Genomic DNA, 24,106 nt, shown 5'->3' with positions numbered 1-24,106 from the left:
TAGAGGAGAACGTGGTAGAACTCGCGCTCAGGAGACAAAAGAGAGTGGCATCGTGAGGCCCCCTGAGTAACAGAGACACGCGTGTGGAGGGGGGCCCGTTGACGGAGATTCGACGAAGCAGAGATGTTTAATCGGTGTTGGCCCGCATCAGGTTGATCGCGGACCCCCCAGCCAGGCTGTTCGGCGGCGACGACGACGAGGACGACGACGATGAGGACGAGGACGACGACGAGGGCCTTCGATCACCGAGTGAAGGGAGGCATGCACGCGCAGGGAGTGAGAGACGGGAAGGGGGATGGAATAGGGGACCGTAAGCGGAACCAGGGTGGGTAGCAGGGCAGAGAGAGGCTGCGCCGTGCCGATGAAGCGAACAATGGAGGCGGGATGCTCATTTGTCTGCGGGCATTGTTGTTCACCCGGCCGGAAACACGAGCTTCGTGCTCTCCTTTCTCTCTCCCTCTCCAGTCGATCCCCTACTCCTCCCCTTCGTCTCTCCTTCTCTCGACCCGTTTCGTTCTACGTCTCCCTCCCTCCCTCCTTCACCCTCCTGACCCTTAACGATAGACAGATTTTCCGATCGTTGTTGGGTGGAACGATGCTACCAATCATACGCGCGTATGTACCTGAGACTCCGACGTTGAACGCGATGCGGGTATTATTGAAGGTTCGCTGAGATTGTTTTCGACCGATTGATAAAGAGTTGAAATTACAAAAGAGAAGAACATTTGGAGGGACTGTTAGGCTGGAGAACGCGTGGATGAAGTCGAGCCATCGAAGGGTAAGTTAAAATTGATTATCGCGAAATTCTTTCGTTCCCCAATAGATATGTATCTGGAAAGTGCATTCTTCCAATAATCAGAAAATAGATAAACGCATGGAAATATTTTACAGTCACCGTTTTTATTCAGAAGTTTGTCCACCCTCGCCCAAAACGAAACGCATACAAGAAAGAACCATATAGCAAATGTTAAAAAAAGACTCGGACACCCCGAGATAGTGGTCATTAAATCTAAAAAATTTCTTTTTTCCCTTATCTACCGTTTCTCATTCAAACATTCTCCCTCCTATCGACTTCCTCCGTAGCCTATCGATCAAAATCTGCCTCGACCTCCCTTCAAATCTTCCTTGATATACGAATCGCAGTGATACTCGGTCAATCACTTTCCGTGGCGTCCGGTAAATCGGTATTCACCTACGTCCTTCTGAAAGGCAAGCGTGGCAAGTTCGGAGGAACCGAAAAACCGGTGACTCGATCGAGTGGTCGAGAGGACCGCTTGTAGTTTACATCCGCTGCCCACCGATGCGAGGACGGTAGCCATTTTGAAAGCAGAGGGGCTCAGTTTTAGTGGCTTCCTCTCTCGTATACGCGTATTGAGACGTATATACGCGCGTACGTGCACGTATGTATATATAACCGGTGGGCGAGCAACGTATGGTGGAACGGCCCGAAAAGAGGAGACACGAACGGTGAACGCGAAACAAGGCTAACGCAGGGTGGCTTCTGGCTCATTGGGCAGGCGTACAAATTCGTCGCGACGTATCCGTGGATTACGTGAGGGCCCCAGCACACTCGTTGGTCCCCGAACTTCGGTACCACTTCTCCGGGAGAATGCCACGCACAGAGGGACACGTCCCCGGTCTTATCTTCGACATCGGCCCGGAGCTTCCTTCTTAACGGCTGACCGGACACGAGCTACGCGCGCGTACGCGACGCGCCTTGTCGAACCGCTCTTCTTCTTCTTCTTCTTCTTCTTCTTCTTCTTCTTCTGCTGCTTCTTCTTCTTTTTCTCTTCCTAGCCACGCACGGCTTTGTGCACGTGGATAATATCGTCCATTATCCGCGCTGCGTTACGAGATGGAGTCTGTGCATTTGCAATTGATTTTGGCAATGTGGAACAACGTTATCCCTGGGCAAAACGGCTTAATAGCGCCTTGTCGAACAGCTCTTCTTCTTCTTCTTCTTTTCTTTCTAGCCGCGCACGGCTTTATGCACGTGGATGATACTGTTCACAACCCGTGCTGTGTTGCGAGATAGAGTTTCCGTATTTTGAATATTAAATCCCATTTAATATTGTACCGATACTAGCAGTTTTATCCTGTAACAGGAGAATATTATAATAGTTATCATTTCGTATTTTCCGACTATACACGTTTGCAGTTATGCAATGCCAAATCGATATGTAAAGATTAAATTAACCAATTAACGATTGTATTTGACCCGTTATTGTTGTACCATTAATATCATCCTTAAACTTAATCTGAACGATCGACAATCCACTCTGTATCGGGTGTCTTCAATTAACACCGAAAATACGCCGATTAATCACGCAATACTTATCATTTGTTGGGGAAATTCATCGAACAGCCGGAATGGGACTCGAGCGGCCCGTAGATATCAAGCGAATTAATTAAACGTGTGCATGCATTGCAGCGTGGAACTCGATGCTCGCCGCATCCACGTATAATGTTGCAATATGCAACCAACGAATAGAGTACAACACTGTATATCCATGCATGTCTATCCCAGGCTGCAAAGTGTCGACCAGTGATCGATCGTGTTGTATCGAATACCCCTGTACACCTTGGAACAGCAACTAGAAAATGAGAATAAAACTGACCAACTACGGGAAACTGTTTATCAGCTTGTCGATGACTATTCAACTGCAACGATCGAAGTCGCGAACTTTAAAGTAGTACAAATTCACGAATCAATATTTAGAAAAAGAAAAAACCAGTCTATATTCTATAATATTCTAGCAGCTGCCGCAATTTTAGCTTCGCGTTATATAGAAACAGTATTATAAGAGTATCACGTTATAGCAGGGTTGATTGTATCGAAACTGGACTGACTATTTTATCCCAATAAGACAAATCATACCTTATCATAAATTTTCTTTCAATTGTTCAATGTTTGTTCACAAACAAAGCAACAGACCAGACTCCACTGTGTTTCTGCATACTCATTATATATATATCTTCAATGTTACGCGGTTAGATAATCAGCTTCTTTGCAGAAGGACTAGTGAAACTGTAAGTCTGCAGTAAAAAAATTAATGACATCGCAGCAACAAGTATATACATTTATACAATAAAATAAGGAACGATGTTCGTACAATTACTTGACCATCTTGAGACAACGAAACGATCGGTGCAAAGGCTACTTTGTGCCAGGGCCGGCTCCTGAAAAACCGAGTCGTTGGCGTGTAATTTGATGGACGGATAATGCGATGTTAATAGAATGGAATATTGGCCAGCCGTCTCCATAAATCATGGTTAATTTGGCACAGCCATTCGTTCTAGCAAGCTCCCACCGCCCCCTCTTCTTTCCTCCTTTATCGTCATTGACTTCCTTCTTTTTTTTAATCTTCGGATCCTTCGTGTGGCTCCTGTCGGTTGAACGAAGATCGTAAAACCTTTTGGAGCCCTCTTCGATGACCCTGGCACCGGTGCCCGCTCCAAATACTTCCATTCCCGTTCCATTCTCGCCACTTGCGAAATCATCTTCTTACTACCCTTCTCGTTGCCATTACGCTTGTAGCTGGGAACATTTAAGAATGGTATTCTCGAGTCATTCGTGAGTTGTCGATAATTACGGAAAAATTCATGGGAGGTGCAACACTGGTATATATTTCTGTGAATTAATTTTATAATCATTTTTCGTAATTCTTCAGAAGGCTTCATTTAGTTTCGCAGTTTTTCTCGTATTGATTCTCTTTTGATCTTTAGATCAGTGGTGGCGAATCTATGGCCCACAGGTCAGACACTGACCCACGCCAGATTAACAATTTTTCGTCGTCCACCTTCATTTTTTGTTCTTCATTTGCAAAAACTGTAAAGCAAGAAGGAAATATATTGTTGCATATTTACCTAATACATTTCTTGTGGTTCTAACTGTCTTCACTTCGTTACACAATGCCCATCGTGTCTAATTAAATGTGTAGACGTTACGGATAGTTCTTCGTCGAAACTATTAGTTCCGCTGCCAGGTTCGAACTGCGTTCTCATCGAACACGACAGGTGGACAGGCTCCATTGACTCATAATCGATCGTTAGCAAAGTAATAGTAGCTGCGATCAATTTGAACGTTGAATTTAATCTTCAAAATTCTCATTGTTCGTAACTTTCTTCCTAGACGATAATTAAAGTGTATGTTACAAATTGTCACAAAGTATAAATGAACTAGATTTAATACCACCTACAGTATCGCAAACGCAAGGTTTCTAAACGCCTTTAAGGTCAAAGGATTAATGGATAAATCCTCCATCACGTCGTATGAAGAATCCACGATTCCGTGTCATCAGATCAGCTCATAAAATCCACATTTTAATTCCAACTGCCAAAATGAAAGGTGTGAGAAATAGATTTCACGTTGTTCTTGTGAAATCAAATGAGAAATATACAACACGAATTGTTTTCTAAATATCAGTAGACCTCAGATTACCAAACAAACGAGGGAGACGGGTCACGACGAATTCGATTCTCTTGAAACCACCGATACCATCGAGGAGTTCTCATTAACGCTATCACTCTAAAATTACCCCTCGCCACGAATCGGCTCGGTCATTGGTGCTTCGTTTAATTCCATTTTCGTTCCGCCGTAAACAATGATGTCACGTCGCCGGCCACCGGCTCCTAACCGGATGTTGTTCTTCAATTAATGTGTGCCTTATCAACGGGCGCAAGATTCCCATCTCAGGCACTCCGTGGAAAAAAATCTTATTCAGCAATCACGACGATGAAAGGCAACACTTCTCCCGTTCCTCGCCATTTGCATCAGAGACATATCTGCTTTTTCCAAGAATCAATGGTCAAAGCATCGAGCAGTCGATATCTAAAAAGAATGCTCGTTTTCATTCACGACAGCTTGTATACTTCAAATTCCTGTTACGTACTACAATTTGTCCTGTTCCAAATGTACTTTAAGTCAGGAGTGTGTTCTATGTTGGTGAATTGGTTTCGTGTAACTCAAATAAAACGAAATGCAGTGGTACCTCGGTATACGACTTTAATCCTGATGTTTGGACTTATGTATACCGAATCAACGGTACCTGTTGAAACTTCGAAAAATACGTAATTGACTTTCCACTGATTTCGAATCGATTTACCTCTTCCTCGAAATTTAACAGCGCTGCAACGTTTCCGTAAACGCAGCGCGGTGTGTTTGCGCAAACTGAATCCTGCGTTGTTCCGTCGAACAGCAGGAAGAAAACGTTCGGTCCGCTTGTTCGCGCAATTTGCCATGTAAATTCGATCGCGGCATGATTACACGGGCTTCGACGAAACCTGGCCGGTCGTCCGTTCACCGGCTAGCCGTGTAGTAGACGATGTTCCGTCGATCGATCCTGGCCGATCATTATTCGATCGGTATGTAGATACAGATCCTTCGAGATCGTGCCAGATGGCCTATGGCGTATCGAGGCAATTATGGGGCCTGCTCGGGAATTCGTAATGAAATTGGAAATTAAAAGGAAGACCTTCGAGCTCGTCCGAGCTCCTCCGAGTCTTCCTGCTGGATAGCGGACTGACTTTTCCAAGAATGGATGATCAAGATGCCAAGGCGGCACAGTTTTCCAAACTGTGTTCCGCGAACGATCGCTAAGCGTTCCACGAATAATTGTGATAGCGACGTAGAGGACAACGTAACGCTATCATTGGTTTGTCATAATTTTTGCGTATAGCATCACTTTCCTCTTCGCTTTTAAAGTTGTCGGCTCGATACCGTAGAATCTTGATTGGATCAGAAGAAAGTAGATCAGTTGAAGAAACTTGAACCTTCTTTCTGGAACATATGGAACATCTGGATCATCTATATCCGCATTATGCATTGCATAAATTTAAGATTTAAAACTTACACGATGCTGAGTATAACTTTAACTGAAACTGAAGTACGACGTGAATCGAGAATTGACACGCGAATGCGTACCCCTGCTTCGAAAACTCCTGCCTCGGATCTAAATTCTATGAAAATCGAACAAAGTCAGGATCCTCTATATCGAGTCTAATGGATTCGTGCTCAAGACAGCTCAACGAGGCATCGATTATTCCAACAAATGTCCCGGAAATAATATTTGAATAATAATTACTTTTATTTTTTGTCCTCTCAAATATTTAAACCGTGGAAAGGCAGAAGAGGTCAGGGGGCGACGAACCAGCGTTCTTGTGATTGCTTCGATATGCTGAAGATAATATTTATAATTAATACGAATAAAAGCGAAATTGGAGCACGGTTTGTTGCGGAAAAAGAGAGGTACTAGGGCAGGTTTTTTGATCAACCGCGAACGAGGTTCAGTACGATCTAATGACGCAGCCAGACGGAACGAATTATTCTAATTCGTTCTGTATTCGGGCCGGCGCGTCTCTAGGAAACGGCCATTAGGCGTTTAGACGTGCCTAACCGGACCTAGACAATGGCTCAATTAAAGAAGGAGACTGACAACGAGCGCAATCATTCAAATGCGTTTTCGTCTTCCATCTTCTTTCCCTACTTCCAGAACTTCCGATCAATATTCCCGTTTACGGTCATAAACGAACGATCGTTGTTAGTCAACATTGAATTATTGTTCACGTCTCGCGATTAGAAGTTAGATTTTAACAATATCAACGAATGTGTAAATAACGAGGCCTTTGAAAACCATTTTTGTTTCAGTTAATTTAGAAGAGCACGCGTGTACAAATGCAATGGGGCGCATACAAGGCACGGGACGTGCTGATATTTTCTACCCAGTTCCCGAATACGTTCGAACAAAGGTGTAATCACGGTGAAGCGATAATTGCACTGAGATGTCGCGACTCGATTCGAGTATACACAAGAAAGGGTTGAACGAAATGTCTGTTATGATAAAAGAAGAATAGCCTACTACAAGGGCGCCACGCGTGGCTCCAAGTCGGGAGCTTGAATTTCCGATGGCGACTCTTTTCCGTGCCGCGAACTCTGGCGCAACAGAGATCTCACGTTTCGTGAATGGAGCAACGGGAGGAAGAGGAGGAAAAAAAAAAGGGATGCGTACACGATCGTCCGCGATGAACGAAAACGACGCTCTCTCGGCGCTTGGTCGATTCGTCACGGTGCGTCGACGACGACGGAGGAAGTGAACGGGTGGAGGGTTGGGGACAAGTTAAAGTATTAAGTAGCCGTCGCTGCGTCCGCTGTCAGTCTCCGCTCTAATTAATCGTAATTGACGGCCGCGCGAAGCCTCGCACATTGCTCGCAGCATGTACTGCACTATCTCTCTTCTCTCTTCCTCTTGACGATGGGCTCTCTCCTCGTTGCGCGCTGTGTCGCGCTGCATAATCGTTCCGAACCTCTTCTTCCGTTCCTCACTCAAATCTGCCCGCGAACACCGCTGCGTTCCCTGGTCCTTTCGACGTCCGTCTGATTTTTCCAGCATTTATCAACGTTACGTACTGTCAGCGACATTAATATCCGGAGATCGTAGCTATTTTGCATACATAAACGTCGTCTTGTTAGAAAATTGTAGATACAAAAACGTAATTAGCCCTTCGCATTCGGATGTCCTTTCTCGGAGGACTTATGTAATGTACATAATGTAGACGATATGTGATGTTTTTCTTCTGATCGTTGTATATTTCAATTTGAAGCTTGAGATTTTACCAATTTTGGGGCATTTTATAAAATTATGCCCTAAATGTCAACTCGATCAGCTATTCTAATTTTAAAAGTAGGACAAGGTGTGACAAATTAAATTATAGCATGGACAGCATTAAAATCTACCAGCAATCACCATTATTATAGTTATTATTATAAATTGGATGTTTTTGTTCGAGATTCCAGTAGACGGCTGGCTGAAGATAGACCAGAATTATGTAACATTGCGCCCAATTTGCATGATTAGTTCACCCATTTTTCTTCGCTGGTTCACACACGGTCCACGCGCTAGATACTGGATTCTCACGGTACATACGCCAATTGGAGTCAACTCATCTAAATACTCGCACTGCCCACCATTTGACGAAGCGCGAGGAGGCCCATTATGTAACCAACGTGGTCAATTTTGTCCCGCATTCGCCAATTGTTCGTTCCTCGTTTCTCGGGCCCGGCCGTTTCGAAACTATCTCCGTTTATTGATAGATGATCTCGTATCTCATATACGCTTTCCAACATATCACATCCCCCTTAGTTTTATCATTTTTATCCACTGCCGTAACTTGGCGAGAACGATTCTAATTTTGATTCGAATGGTAACTTTTGTTACCATTCTTGGTTTCTTGAATGTTTAAAAGGGAACAATTTCTATTGCCCCCTCTGTTCGCATAGAAACGTGTGTGAACTTTTTTTTTGCAATACGTTTGCTACATAGTGCACGTATAAGGTTTAACGTGCTACAGAGTGTGCTTTATTTAAAAAGTCTGCAACCGGCGAGCACCGCAAAGAAAACCGCGAAATCACATTGTGCAATCGTCGTTCGTGAGCACGAAACGCGGTTTTCGGAGGCAATCGGTGCTTGATAAGTGGTGTAAAAAATGTTCAACCGGTGCAGCATACGGATAATCTTGTTTGGAATACAATTTCAGTGGTCGAGGGTCTTGGAGGCGCCGCGAATGCTTCAAGAATAATTACTAAACATTATACTCACTTTCATAAAACGTATATTAAAATGGAAATCGTAGTAAAATAAATAGGGAAAGCAAGTAACTTTGGAACGGAGGAAAAGTTCTCTCGACTTAACCCTTTGACTACGACAGGCTTTGAGATGCACCGTGCATTTCTGAGAAAGTATATTTAAATAATCAAAACACTGAAATTATCTTATTCATTTCCTTGCATTCTGCATCGTTGCATTGCAATCTTTCCTAGCGCTGTTAGGCGCCTCCGGTAACACAAGCGCAAGTTTTCTAAGCGTCTCTAGGCGCGTACAGTATCACGAGCGCTATTTTTTTCATTCCTTTAGGCATCAGCAATAGCCACATAATTGACAAACGAATCAAGTTAACGCCCAGTAACATCTTGAACTCCTTCCTGGACACAAAAAGTGTGTTCGATAATTGTACGCGTTAACACGCACCTGCGTAACGTATTAACTGGTACGCCTAAAGGTTGATGGTCGAGGGTGTGCTCGCGCGCGCGCGTTTCGTATACGACGAAACGGAGCTTCAGCGTAATGATATGGTTTTCGGTTTCTGTATTGAAACACGATTCTCAGTGGGGTAGGTCAGCGGTATGCTGTATGTCATGGCGTGCTGCGACTGTGTGCGGACGCACACGCGTCGAAACGCGGCGAACGCGCGCGTAATTTGTCGTAGGAAAACAACGTCCTTCAGCTGTCGCGTCGGCGATTCTGAATGGACCCCACCGGTGACTGGAGGAGATTCCAGCTGTTCGCGCGTACACCAGCCTCCGCGGCGTGTCTGCCTCTTTCCAGCGGCTGACTTTCGACGATTCTTCTCTCAGACTTTCTTCTTTTCCCAGCAACCGGTATTTAGAACAGGTGCCACGTTTTTTTATCGTCAAGATCTTGAGCGGTTATGGGGGATTATGCACAACTAATAATCTAACCCTTTGCACTCGCGTGTCATCGTATAGTCGCCACCCTACATTTTACTATTATGTATATGTATACGTACATTTACATTAGTATTACATTCTAGGGATTACCGTAAAGAAAGTACTAATTTGATTAATTATTCTTCTGTGAAATATCGTAGATGTTCGTGACGATGAACATTTGAAATGTCCCCTTCGACAATATTAGACGTTATAATGTTGATTATTGGTGTTTCCACCTTGGTATTTCAAGTAATTAGATAATTCTAAGGGCACGTCGGAGCAACTTTCACCTCGTTCGCGGCGAATGAAGATATCAGGATGGCTGAAAAAGTCAATTTTCCTAATTTCGATATTGAATCTCTCCGGTTAGTCATGTTACAAAGTTGTCCTTTCCACGTTGCTACATGCAACGGTGAGGCTGCGGCTGTCCGCTGCGCCGCTTAATTCCTGTCTAGAATTACAAGGCAGTCAACGATCAACTCTAGTCGCTCACCTGACACTTTGACTCATATACCATCCTACTCGCGCTTGCATACTTGCACGGGGTATTACAATTCACTCTCTCAAAGAGCCAAAACGTCAGAGCCAAAGCCTGGTCAAAAATCCATTGATCGCATCCTCGAAAACTCCTGAAACAAGATCCAAAAGTCAGAACTCCATCACAGATTCCTGTTCTTCCTTCGCTTCCGAAAGCGTGAAAAGCACTAACTTCGCGTAAATTCTGGATCGCATTCCTGGGATTACAAACAGAAACCGAAGAGCAGCAATTCTACCGATTCTCAGACAGAACGCTGTAAAAACCAAGAATAGACTCGTTTCTAAACTTTTACGAGCAGAAAGGTGCCAAGTGGCTTTCGTAATCCAACGTAATCCCGACAGGAAGAAGAACGGAACGGGATGAGGCGATCGTAACGACGTTACGTTCGCGTTGCCACCGCCTAATCCCATGAATTCCACCCCAGGGAACCGGCGCGCGTGTCAACCCCCGTAGCGTCCTCGCCGCCTGTTTCATTGGACGAACGACTGGCCAATCGTCTGCACGAAATTCGATGGTGTCATTGCGCCGAAGGGGGGAACAAGATCTTCAGCATATGTTTGGTGGGTTAGCGATGTAAAGGGGGGATCAGGAGCATTCTATGGAGCGCTGAATGAAATTAGGGGTAAACCTTGCTGTATGCTCTATAGAACGATATGGGGAATTAAGAGAATTGTATTTTTACGCGTTAGACACTCGCCAGGTGATTGCTCATAGGGAATTACTTTGCATACGTTCGTAGCGAGAGCGATGCACTTGAGAATCTACCAATTATTCGAGTGCTTTTTATTAGAGCAAGCAAAATTACTCTATTTATTTATTACTATTATTAGACAGATTAAAACGTAGAATTGGGCCAGGTATATGTGAGCTCGCGCCGATACCGGAAGTGTTCGCCACCAGTGAAGGCCACCAAATGTGGAATTTCAGTTGGTAAGACTCCGGCTTAACCTTGAGAGCTCCCAAAGCTCAAGGTATCCATGAGGATTTCCCCACGAAAAGAAAAAAAAGAGTGAAAACCTAATAAACTTATTTCGAATTCCCACTTTCAGAAACACCAGTCTTGCTTTTGCCCCATCTTACGTAAAGTGGAATAATTGGATCATTGACAGAGCGTAAATGTAACAATTGGCATACTAAAAGTTCAATCTAATTCGCTTCGCAGACACACCGTTCGCGACTATAATAAAACGGAGACCGTAAAGTCCACCGAAAGCGCAGTTCTTCTCAATCGAGACGCGCCGTTGAAACAGTTTACAAGTCCGGTGACATATCGCATCATCGCGCGACACAGAATGGTCCCATGGCGCTCGATGGGGGCGCATTACCCCGTATCTCTGTCACGTATCCGTTCACGGAGAAATTCGATTCATAAACGTCAAACACGTGCTACAAACCGTTCCACCCGGCGATCATTGTTGGCCTCCTCGTGTCTCCTCCTCGTTTTCTGTTTCCCTCTGTCTCTCTCCTGCTCCCGGTATCGATGACAATTTTAGTCGGCGTCAATAAGAGGACACACCGTCGGGGTGAAAAATTTCTATAACCGTGAAAGATGGCGGACGGGTCGAAAACGCCTGCAGCCTATCTTCGATACGATCGGTAGTTACTTAGCACTTCTCTGACGCGCGTTCGATCGTTATCGCCGCTTGCGAACCGGCCCTGCCCCCCTCGTTGGCCCGTTAGATTTATTGCGGGCCCCTGCGGAAAAGAGGCTGACGGCCCATCTGCATCCCCCTTTATTCCGCTCCTCCTCTAACCCTCTTCGTCTCTTCCCTTTCATCTCCACTTGAAATATGTTATATACATATATATACATATGTGTACATATAGTATCGACGTGCTAGGGTTAAGAATAGTAGCACGTTTCGCTTTATTTTATGCATTAGTCATCATACTTTCACTTTTTTCGCTCATGCCGAACTCCTCACCTTTTAATTCTTCTCTCAACCCTTCTATATCGTCATAGCTCCACTTTTCTGCCGATAAAGATTCAATTTCTTGGAAACGGCCATCGAATTAATCCGTGTGCTTAATAGTTTTCGCACAGCGTTAACTGGTATTAATTCCACTTCCTGGGGCCCGTATCGCGCGCAATGATGGATTTCAATTTCGCGTTTCCACGAGGCAATTTCTCTTTGATGCAATTTCGCCGGGATCGTTGGTTCGGTTTCGGTGAATTTCGGGGATCGAGGGTGTCCGTTCTGGGAATTTCACCGGGAATTTTTTCGGTTTCTTGTTTTGGAAGACCGTCGCAAGATTATTGCAGGACCGTCGACCGTCTGGACCATTTACATTTTTACATATTAACCGCGGCTGATGCTGGCTGAGGATAACGTGGCTGGGAGGTTTCAGCGATGGTTATTGCGAAAGGTAATGGTGATTGGTAGAAATTATGTAGCGCGCGTATACGTCGGAATAATGAACGCACTCGATACTTATTAGAAGCTGGAAATAAATTCCACTGGCCCCGGATAATGCCGTAACGTTCGCTGATTACAAATTGAATTTCTGTACGGGATAATTAAGTCACACGTGCAGATAAATATTATTCAGACATGGAATACCGAAGAAATAAACTGAACCAAGTATACGGAATGCATACACTGAGATATATACGAACGGAGTGCACTCTTGTTCAAATAAATGTCCTAATCATAAACCTGTTGCAACTAAACCCATCACGGTCAGATAATTTCATCCGAAACTAAAGTAACTCTACACCTATCATGTACCACCCTCTTTTGGAGCTTCCGTTAATAAATGTCGCTACGTATAAATTGTTCAACTATTCCACATATAAGATTGATGTAGACGCATCATGTCAAATAACTCTTTCGTTCAATTCCAAAGATAAAAATTTTCCAAATCCTTTCTCTTTTTTGGAGGGATGCGACCAGAGAAAGGATCGATAGGAAAGTCTGTGGACCTGTGTCGAGGTCCAATTATTCGCAAGATTCGGTTACGAGGAGCGACGTCACGCGCCAAGTCAGGGAGAGCCAACGCGAGGGGGCCTAGGAGCGTCGACACCATGGAGGAGAGGGAGGATGTAAGGTGACACCTCTGGGACAGGTCTGGCTTCCCGTCAAGAGCCCGTCCGAGATAATCATATTCATAATTCGCGAGTTCGCGGAACGTGCACCCGCGTCGTGCAAGGAAAGGACATTGTGGCGAAAGGTGACAGGTTATTTTTATTTCAGCCAAGAAAATATCATCGGACGCGGTCCTCCCTCCCGCCGTGATCGGAGTCAAAGGTGTACGCCGGTGATGAAACTCACGGTTTCTCGTTAACCGTTCATTTTCTCGATGGTGGAAATTGCACGTAGTTATCGCGCTTTCTTCTCCTCTGGTACGAGCACCTTTACACTTTCAGCAGCACTTTTTTAACGCGATACGAAAGGACAGATGCTTCCCGGCGAAAGAAACGGTCGCGTTTGAGACTAGCGTGGCTTTCCCGTTCGGAATCAAAGTGTGACACTATTTCTGTCAACAGTGCTGATCTTTCGCGAGAACAGCTTGTAGCTATTTAAAGCAATGGATGGAATTGTAAAGTGGCAGCTGCCTTACCGTGGGTACCTTCCCACTCTGGATACGTCCTTTATTTTATACAAGAGAATTTCTCGTATCGAGTTTAGTTAGAGAAATTTGCGGAAATGAAACTAACATTCCACAGCAGAGAAGAGAAACGCGAACGTGGTACAGGAGGTAGCCCGTTTTCTCGAGAAAATGGAAATAAGGGCAAAAGAATAATAAACTAGAGGGACACGTGTGATCGTGGCTCTCCGTACACGCAGTTACGGGCACGCGTAAAGGGCCCGACTGCGTGTGGGTCCGCGGATACGAGGACGTGTGGATGTCCAGGCGGGGCCCTGGCCCCGTTGGTAACCCGACACCAACAGCTAGGGCCCCTCTCCGCGGCACATCCACCGCGCATTGAGAGAGACAGAACACGTCAAGCCCCCTTTGGTCCATTCGTTCGTTCATTCGTTCGCCGCGATCCTCACGACCCAAAACTAAATCATAACCGTATTATACGGGGTCCGACAATAGGGCCGCTTGCTATACACCGAGAAGCCGCCTCTAATCCGCCACTCCGTAGACGTCTTGCTCCCGATGCTCCCATCTTTACCTTTCTCCCTTCTACCTCTCTCTCTCTCTCTCTCTATCCCTTTTCACCGTTCTGCATCGCATCCCTTCCTGGTGTTCCTTTCTCTTCTTTTCGTTTGTCATGCTCCTTGCAAGGGATGAGCATTGTTTTATCATCCGACTCGTCCGCTCCTTTAAACTTTCATTTCTGATAAGTCTTGCAAGATATGTCAAACTCGGTGCTTCGTTGGAGGGTATGGACGAATAGCAGTGTTGTATGATGCAAAGGAAGATTTTCTTCAAAGAGATTCCAGGCTTCCTTCTCTGGCCGCTTGTACCCCCACATTTTCCTCGACTACCGTCGAGACGATCCAACCCATCTGGTAGCCGACTGATCCATTCAAAACCGCGGTTCACTCCGTCTGTTCCAGCTCGGGGCCTCCACGGACGAAAGGGCCGGTTGATAGTCAGAATTAAGCGATCTGACAAATTGCCGGGCGGAGGATAAAGACGACGATCGGCTCGAAACGCGAATCTAGATAACAGAAACCCGCCCCAGAGCCGGGTACGCGCGACACCGCTCGGGCCACCAGCTCAAGTCTGCCCACCTACGATTTTCCAGAAAGATTCCCAACTTGGATCTCGGATATTCTATGAAGTCGCAGGGGCAGAAAGGGGGTGGCGGCGGTGGTGGTGGTTGGTCGCGATTTATCTCGACCTCGAGCGGTCCCGAGTCCCGGGCCTGGCTCGCGGTAAAACGTCGGGGACGGAATTTAAATTTCACAAATTAGTCCGTCCATTACACCCTCGGTGTAATCGGGCCGGCTGATCTCCCGGACACTCGCCCTACTACGATCCGGCCTCTCTGCCCTACCACCACCCCGGTTTCTCCTCCGCCACAGCCAAGAGAAGCCCGTCCACACGGTGCGGACGCGGTTCCTGGAAAGCGTGGGTGCCTCTTCCAGGTAGACAGGATCAAAATCTGGGCCCCCACAAATCATAACGCGGGTGCACCGGAGATCCTGCACGGAGATCCACGTCTGGCTCTCTCCTTTCTTCTCGCTCGCCTCCTCCTCGCTCCTGGCTGCTCCCGAAACACCGCTGAGGACACCATTGCTGGGATCTGGATTCCTGTCGATCCTCGCGACGTACCTCGTCCAAGGTGGCGCCTGTGCGTTTCAGTTGAGGATCGATGAGGCGTGGGTTCGATCGTTAAAGAGAAACTTGCGGCGCGTGATGATCTCCGTTTAAAAGAATCGAAATTCACGCTAGCGTGTATTGGTCGAATCGCGTTACAAATTTTTGTTATAAAATTTAGTGATGCAACAACTGGAGAGAATCATAATTTTCTACATTTTTCCTCGTCTTATCTCGGTCAGAAAAGCGTGGAGAGAGAGTCGAATCGGCGAAAGGGCTACGCTCACACGCGTAGGAATCATCCATATGCGAAACGATTCTAGATCTTCCTCGGCGTGTACGCTATCGGACGCGCGGGAGAGGAGAGCAAAAAGAAGGGAACGAACGCGTATATAGGTGGAGGAAGGCTGTTCGTGGCCGTTTCTAATGGGCAAGGATTTCCTTACACACAAAAGCCAGTGAAGAGAGTGACTGATCGTCGCGAGCACCGCGAATAAATTACGTGGCAGCCTATGCGGCTGCATAAATTAATTTCAGACGGTCTGCCCATAAATATTCCCCCCTTCGAAATCGTTCTCCCACCAGCTCGCGGTTCTTGCTCGTCTAAGCAGCACCGTGAACGAACGACGTTACCCCCGTCGCGGCTAGTAATTTACGCCGATACCCTGTTAAACGCCGATCCAACGCGTTCGCCCACCATCTCCACCCCGTTCCTCCGATCCGGATAACCTCCGTTGACCATCGACGGGGATCTGGTTCACGCGTTTCCGAGTCCCACCCTTCGCATCGTTCGCGCGTGATTTATTAACACGTTCGCATCGGGAAATAAGAACTCCCTTTCTTTTTTTTTAAGTTTAAATATAAACTTTCCCGTCGTGAAACGGAAACTCTCGTTTCGCGGCATGTGCGCACACGAGAATTTCAATAAAATATATTAATTACAGAAATAATTATTCCAGTTTTAATACGCGTATGTTAAAATATCTTTACATCGCTAAAGTACCCCGATTTATATGAGAAGTTTGCGAAAAATAGCCCGCTGCGAACGTGTGAAGGGGACTTAAAATCTTTCTTGGGAGATTTAAATTCTTGTACGAAAAAAGACGAAGAAAGCATCCCAGACAGTAACACCTCATTAATCAACTCCAAATATTTTCTATAAATTACAGATCACTATCGTTACAAATGTAACAATTTCTTTTCTTCCCATGATATTTGAAGAATTTCCTTTTAATAATTAATAATCACAGTTTTTATATAATTCTATCTATATGTTACCTTTCCACTTCGGAATTTACAAATTTAGAAACTGAAAAAGACAAGCGATTCGCAATTGAACTCCAGTTCCAAAATTTCCACTTCCTTTTACAAATTTAATTTGCTATTAAGTATTCCACAGAGTCATCTCAAATCCGTTTACTCTAAAAGTAAGTTACTCTTATTGCATTTGTTTGTTTATATTTTTATGAACAAATTGATTCACACTCCGTATAATAATTATTATTAAAAATGTAATCCCAGTAGTTTCTCTGTTCTACTAAAAAGTAATTAAAATGGACTAGAATTAATTATACCCTTAATCTGCTAAAATATCCTACAAGAGAGTAGGATATAAAATATCCGTCATAGAATACAAATACTAATCCTCGATAACTAATCACAGATAATCAAAGTATTTTTGTATTTAACCCTTTAAATTCAGATATCCCCTTTGGGGGAACATCGCGAGTCTAAATTGATTAGTAATCATGAATCTTAAATTTATTCCACCGCAACATTTCGAGGAATGCATATTTCCCGGAACTTTTCTATTGAAATGGAAATTTTCTATTGCCGGCAGTTAACGTCCGGAAAAGAGACGAGTGCAAACAGTTAACTGCATCTATAGACTTATCCTCCAGTCAGAAAACAGACAAATTTAGACGCTTAAAAATGCAAAGGTCTAGAAGACAACCGTTTTCCGAACGAACTCCTCTCCGCCGATTATTATAGATCCTGTAACTAGCCATCGAATATTCCACGATCATTCCATATTCGTCCGCTCCAGATACTCCAAGCCAGAAATTTCCCTGATCCAGCCAGAGCATCGTGGCCGCGGGAATATTCATGAAATTATCGGTGAGCAGCCGACGATGCGAATTTCCATCGATCCCATCGGGCCGTTCGAAGAGTATGCGATTTCCTTCGACGAGTGGCACAACGGCGAACGATGCCCTCGTCGTTAATTTCCGCGTAACGATTCGCAGGGTGGCGTAACCGTTCGCGCGCATTGTTATAGCGGGCAGATGCTGTTGCATGGGGTGCGTTGCGATTCACCTTGGTCCGTTCGCGCTTGAATGCGTCGTCATTATCGGCGCGTAATGACTGCATTGTACACGCCGTCAAACTTGTTATCCGCTTTATTCCGCCGGCGTTCGGACGCTTCCACGTCCGCTCGCTACCCTCTTAAAAATTTTCCAGAATTCCTTTATGATCTCCCACGCGCGTACGCGGTACACCTGCTTCTTCTAAGCAATTCGGAGCAAAAAAGAAAGGGGAAACTGGAGGAAAATCGTAGCGTAGAATTACTGGCGTTCGCATGGAGATTAATTCCATGCGAGTATGTATAGGGTGAAATTTTGTATAATTGTAGCACTTAATGATATTGTAGGTGCTTGGAATACTTGCGCTTGTGATACTGTAAGCGGTCAAAGGTTTGCAAGATTTTCGAAAAATTGGAAAAAGTTCAAGTTTATTCGTAGAGGAAGGTGTACGACTCCAGACTTCTCCCGATCAATCAATTCGAGTTTGATTGAAAATCTTTCGACGATGTTGCAAGGAGACCGTTTATCGCGAACAAGTGTATCAGAGTACGATGAAAAGCTGGAATCGGGATCTGGTGTCGTTTTCCTTTCTCTGTTGACGCGCAGAGCTAACAAGTTAGCTATTGTGAACCCTCGTGTCAAGATGTTACTTGACGGTGTACTTCTGAACGGACCCTTTTCACCGGCAGTTTTGCCCTTTTGTAGTGCTCACGAGCCTCTAACCTCTGTATAAACCAGTGATACCCACTATATAGAACACCTATTGGCTCTCTTGATTGCTCTCACGCTTCGCTACGTCCGAGTGTATCTATTGTTCGAACATATTTGCAATGTTCACATTTCTGTTGCTAACAATGCTACACACCATGATAAAGTAGCCAGACGTTTCGCGTTAGTTGTGATCATATAATTTCTTTAAAACATGGAACCCGCTACCAAAAATCAACTTATCTATCTCGAGACTGGCCGTTAAGTAGCAACGATCGATTCTTCCGTGTATAAAACAGCCTCGCGCGTCTCCGATACAACGAGGAGAGACGAAGAGACACAACAACGGTGGTGTATTCCCTCTGCGGGGTCCGGGCTTAACTTTACGATCTCTTGAAATCCCTTCGGGGCTTATGGGGTCCCGCTACGAGGCTAATAGAACCGAAATTATAACAGGCCGATGAGCATGCGTCGACTGCTCTTATTCCGGCCGGCTGACGGATCGAGGGAAAGGCGAAGGGGCGAAGAACGGGGATGGAGGAGAGCGAGATGGTAGAACGCTCGAGAGCGTGCCCGACACGGTCCCAAGGAGCCGATTAAAGGATCTTTCGATGCTTTTTAGGACCTCTTAAAGCCATCTCGATGAATTCCGAAAGCTAAGCACCGTTTGGAACGAAAGTATTGAAAAGAAAAAAAAAGAGACGGGGGAGGACTTGAACTATTTGGGGTGACACGTTGAACTGATCAAATTCAGATATGTTTCCAATGAGAGACGGGCGATGGAAGTTGAAAAATCGTGAAAAATGTTTGTTTGCAGGAAAAATATGAAATGATTGGCAGTAATAACAGAGTTCAAGTGTTTCCATAATGGAGTCACTAATTGGTTGAGTTCAGGTTTATATGGACTGCCATTATTTTCTGAAATGTTTTGTAGATACCAGCAGCGTGGGAATGAACGATCGATTTTTATTTAAAATCAAAGAATGCAAAGAATAAACGAGTTGAGTCGCGAATGAAGTCTTATATTGATGATTGGATTGAAGTTTTGTAGTGCTACCGCCAATTGTTTTTCAGAATGTTTCGTAAATGTGAAGGTGGCACGTGAGAGTGAGCGAGAGACAGAAAATTCTATATCACAGATTATAGTAAATGAAAAATAAAATTCTACAAAGAAAAAAAAAAAAGAGTCCTATCGCAAAGTGTAAAAGGTAAAAATTTCAAACTACCTTTCTTTCTTCCCGTTGATGGCAGTTTGCGCTGTCCAATTCGACGGATTCTCAGAATCTGGATTAGAGGACAGGAGAGACAGGAGGAGCTGTGGCGGAGCACAAAGAAATCGGGTCACGTGTAAGCACACAGCCAGATGCTCTTTTTCAGGATCGACGGCGATCCCGAGGATAGACGAAGGTCCCCATCGGACAATGTTACGTATTCGGACCGGCAAATATCGGCAACAAAGGGCAGCTCGACGTTATCTGTCATCGACGATCGTTGATACGGCTAATAGAACTGGACCGATGCTCGTTTTCAAATAATTACCGCTACGTATCGTTCGACGATCTTTTAAGAGCTGTTTGCAGGTAGCTCTGGCTAAACGAGGAGTTCTTCTCCTTACTTCCTGGGGAACTTCCTTAGTCGGGACTTTTCACGACGACGAGCTCGCTTTCCTCCTCTTTCGTACGCTTGCAATCAAGAGAATTGTATGTTCAATGAGGTTGTTGAATTTTTTTCAATCTCCTAACTCTTTAAACCACGATATCGGTTGTTTTTGTAAGAATCTCTATGGTTAAAGATCTTACACGTATTTAAATCAACGATAATAAGTATTATTTATTTCTTTTTAAATACCTATTCATTAGCCTCCTAAATGTTTCTTCCTCCACATCTTTACATCTTAAGTACGATAAAAGCTTATTCTGTACACGACAAATCTTCGTTTTATTATTCAGTGGAGATGTTCTTTTAATAGAAGCAGCATTTATTTTCCTGAAAAATAAATTATCTCAATAGTAAATATAATACAATATTTAATTATATCGAGCATAGGTTTACGGGATAACACGTTACGTAAAGGATTTATCATCATTATCCACGTGTTACATATGTATATATATATATATAATATATATATATATTTTTCCTTTTTATTATTTTAAATAACATCAACTTTTACTTCGGTTACAGTTCGATCGTACATCGTGTGATCTCTTCTTACTTGTCTATTCGTACCTCTTCTCCTCGTCCACTTCCGCTTTCACCCTCATTCACACCTACAGGTACGCATGCACAGGTCATTCTCTCCCTCGCACTCGTTCATTACCCTCTTCACCCGTCCTCGCTCTTCCATTCTTAGCAATTTGTCTTAGTTGTGCAACGTTAGGCTTCTCCGCTAAAATACACGAACGAGAAGAAACTGTTGGGAAGAACTGTGTTCGTTATTAATAATCGTCCTCGTAAACCAGTTTCGGTAGTGGAAAAACCGTACGATACGTCTCTATGGATGTGTTCTTCGTTAACGATCGCTATAGAATTTCCTCCTCGCGAATCACGGATATATTTACAAACGGTTTGTGCTAACAATCGGTCCACACGATCAATGCCGATCTGAAATTTCGCAGAAAATCAACCACTTTCGAGTTTCTCCAACATTTCAACCCCCTGTAATCTCCTTTTTTCCTTTTACGCATAAATTGCGTGTAAACAAACAGAACACTACGAAGTATATTTCAGAATCATAAATCGATTGGTACGGAACAATGAAAGATGACAAGATCATAGTGGGGTAAGCAAATAGAAAGTAAAATATATCGATCGATACGGCGCTTAGATTACGCATCAAACAGGGTTAAAATATCATGCACGATTGTTCGAATGGATCTATAATCCGTGGCACTTGAATTTGTTTAAGAGTTCCTTGTATCGATAGATAGATCGATGTTTAGAATGAATTAATAGCAGATATTACAACAGTCTTGGAAGTTTTCCCTTTATTTTTGACTCGTTAACGATTACGAAGCTCTATCCTTCTGGTAGCACATGATCCGTGCGACAAGCGATTCTTGTCTAATTATACCCGCGGGAGATTTATCGGCAGCCTTGGCCCGGTGAAGTGTCAAAACGTCTCTAAAAGTTAAAAGAGCCAACTTCGCTGGACCTCGAAGATGAACCTAACGAAATGAACGATTATCCGTTTCGAAATTACAACGTTGAATAACAATCGATCGAAATGAAATAAGACAGAATAAAAAAAAATAAGAAAAAAGGAACGATTAAAAATCCGAACTAAATATCTAAAAATATTTGATCTTTCTCTGGGTCTTAACCAAAATACATATTGTGCCATTGAGAGAAAGATCCTCTCGTTTTAACTAAAATCATATTTTCTCTAAAAACTCTGATCGTGTCGAAGTAAAAGAAAAGGCTTGATACCGTTAGAATCTTATGATCCGTAAGAGGAGACGAAATTAAAACAGGAATGGGGGAACAAACTAACGATTGAGAATTTGATCGATATTCGTGCTGAAAGCTTCGATTGATCGGTACAAGCTGCCGCTTATTCGTTCGCGGCGTTCAAACAAACGTTCCCTCGAAAACGGAAACGGTTTCCCGGGGTGGGAGAAAAAAAGAAGAAGAAGAAAAAGAAATCTTTCGCCTCGATCCGCGGTTGTGTGCATCTTCGGAATGTATTGCGAGTGGTGTGCACCCCGATGGCGAGGAGTACGCGGTGGTGTATACTGTGCCGTACAAAGCGTAGATTGTGCGTGAATTGGAACGGTTTCGACTGGCCGTTAAACTATAGAAATCTACGAGAAAGAGAACGACATCGATATAAATACGTGGACGATACCGAGGAAAACATGGCGACAGGCTAAACTAGTACTCGTCTTCGTGTGACAAAGAAAGGGAGCTATTTGCTAATTTTATAACGATTAATCGTGACGCAAAGTATAAAATTTATAGTCGAAATAAAAGCGGAAGATTACTTTCAAAAATGAATTCCATTTTCTTAAATTAAATTTTGTAAGATTGCAACCAGAGATTCTCACCGCTATTAGCCAGTCGCTGGGTACTGTTGAGAATCGAAATCGCAGATTTCTACGCGATAGAAATGCGCCTCCATAGCCCACCCCACCCTCACCACCCCCGTTGAAAGTTTCCTCCGCGTCACCTCTTCTTGCTTACCCTGTTTCGTCCCGAGGACTCTTTCGAAAAGGGAAATCCTTTCCCTGCTCAGCATCCTAGATAAGAATCTTACACGGCAATGGTCGCAGCCAACGGAATACATTCCGGACATCTGCGCGAGAGATGCCCCTTAAACAGAGAACCGATAAAACTCGTAACTTTTCCTCCTCACCCGTACGTTCACGTACGTGTGTAAATAAGCTTGTCACCTCTACGATACCTCCTCTCTTTCTTTCTCTCTCTCTCTCTCTCTCTCTTTTTCTTCCTCGTTCACGCTTTGGTTTTCATCCTCTATCCTCGTTCTTTCACTCGTTCTCCAATCATTCTTCATTCTCGCGTTTCCTCGCCGCTTTTCTCGCTCTCCTTCGTTCTCACTCTTTCTCTTTTTATGTACAGACTGCGAACTGCGGATAAATGATAACTTACGAGCTAACTTACGCTAGTGTTTATCTTATACCGGGTGTTTCACGGGGAAAAGGGAACGAAATTTTTTACGGTTCGGTTTCCTCGTTTTCGTTCATCGGGCGCCCTTTCGAGCGACGCGGTTGTTCAAGAATTCGTGACGGTGATCAGGGAAATTTACTCAAGATTCTACGTTTACATGTATTGGTTGTAATTGATAGCTTGAAAATCGTCTCGTATGGAATTGATTTAACCAGCGTAATTGCAATCAAATTTTCTAATATTTATACGAAGTATTTTTCGATAGACGTATAAAGAGCATTTCATCTAAAAGAAGAACACTTTTTATACATCACAATTGGTTACAACACGTATAGAAATTCAACGATGCAACTAGAGAAAGTGTACGACTAGAATAAAATGTATCTGGCTAAAGTAGAAGTGTACCAATATTCGAATCTGAACCCTTTTACTCTCCATACAACCCGTCAACACAGCCTGTCCCTTTAACACTGTGGAAACAAAATAAAAATGTATTCATCGATAATAATAACCAACTGCCTCGATTCGTTAAATCAACTCCGAAACACCAACGATAATCTTCCCCTCCGTCAAGTGGCCAGACCAATTAATCCTAAAAAGCTCATCCGGAAACTCCTCCTAATTCCAGTGAACGATACGGCTCGTAAAAGCAGCGGTGGTACTCGCGTAGAGGCGAACACGCACTGTGTTCTGAAAAGGTGTTGCTGATTCTATTTGCGATGAAAAGATTGGCACTCGGCAATTGGCTGGCAGGATGCAGCTGCTCCGCCTACCGCTCGCGCGCTGCCTTGGTCACGCTAATTTGCATACCGTTCGGATCCTATAAAGCGCACCTAGGCTACCTAACCAGCCTGACGCGTACAAAGCAATTAAAACTGATCGTCTCCCGCCAACACGATCAAGAAACATCTCCCAGGCCGTAGAATCTAATCTAACTTAACCGCGTCCCGTTCTTGCGTAAAGCGACCAGACGTCCCGTATCAAGTTGGGACTGTCCCACATTTGGCTTTCTCGTTCCAATCTCGAAAACTCTCCCCCGCAAAGTGTCCCACACTGGACGAGAATTTTATCTTTTCGACGAAAAGATGTTACGTTTATCGGTTATTTACATTTTTACAAATGTCGATGTTGGGGGTTGATGTTATTAGATGGCTTAGAAACGTTCAAGTGTAATGCAATTTCTCCGATAATTGCGAGGAATTTTGTAAC

At 44.2% G+C, this 24,106-nt stretch overlaps 1 protein-coding gene across 1 annotated transcript; it reads right to left on the bottom strand.

The window, feature by feature from the left end:
• Positions 1 to 2,996: 2,996 nt before the first annotated feature.
• Positions 2,997 to 3,681, bottom strand: LOC143422054 (uncharacterized). The gene is made up of 3 exons (XM_076892453.1): positions 3,594 to 3,681; positions 3,125 to 3,501; positions 2,997 to 3,028 (listed from the first exon to the last, which is right to left on the bottom strand). The coding sequence occupies exons 1-2, from the start codon at positions 3,679 to 3,681 to the stop codon at positions 3,158 to 3,160; spliced, it is 432 nt and encodes a 143-aa protein (XP_076748568.1). The 3' UTR covers positions 2,997 to 3,028; positions 3,125 to 3,157.
• Between the last annotated feature and the right edge of the window lie 20,425 nt (positions 3,682 to 24,106).

This window comes from Xylocopa sonorina, chromosome 1, assembly GCF_050948175.1.
Source record: "Xylocopa sonorina isolate GNS202 chromosome 1, iyXylSono1_principal, whole genome shotgun sequence".
Classification (NCBI taxonomy): Eukaryota; Metazoa; Arthropoda; class Insecta; order Hymenoptera; family Apidae; genus Xylocopa; species Xylocopa sonorina.
Note: the sequence above shows the minus strand (reverse complement) of the source record. Positions and strands in the feature narration are given on the sequence as shown.

Bases quoted from the DNA above. Each gene is read 5' to 3' on its own strand.
- LOC143422054 (XM_076892453.1), bottom strand. From the start codon at position 3,681: ATGAAGCCTTCTGAAGAATTACGAAAAATGATTATAAAATTAATTCAC. The intron at 3,502-3,593 runs GTAATTATCGAC...GGTAGTAAGAAG, and splicing joins CACCTCCCATGAATTTTTCC to ATGATTTCGCAAGTGGCGAG.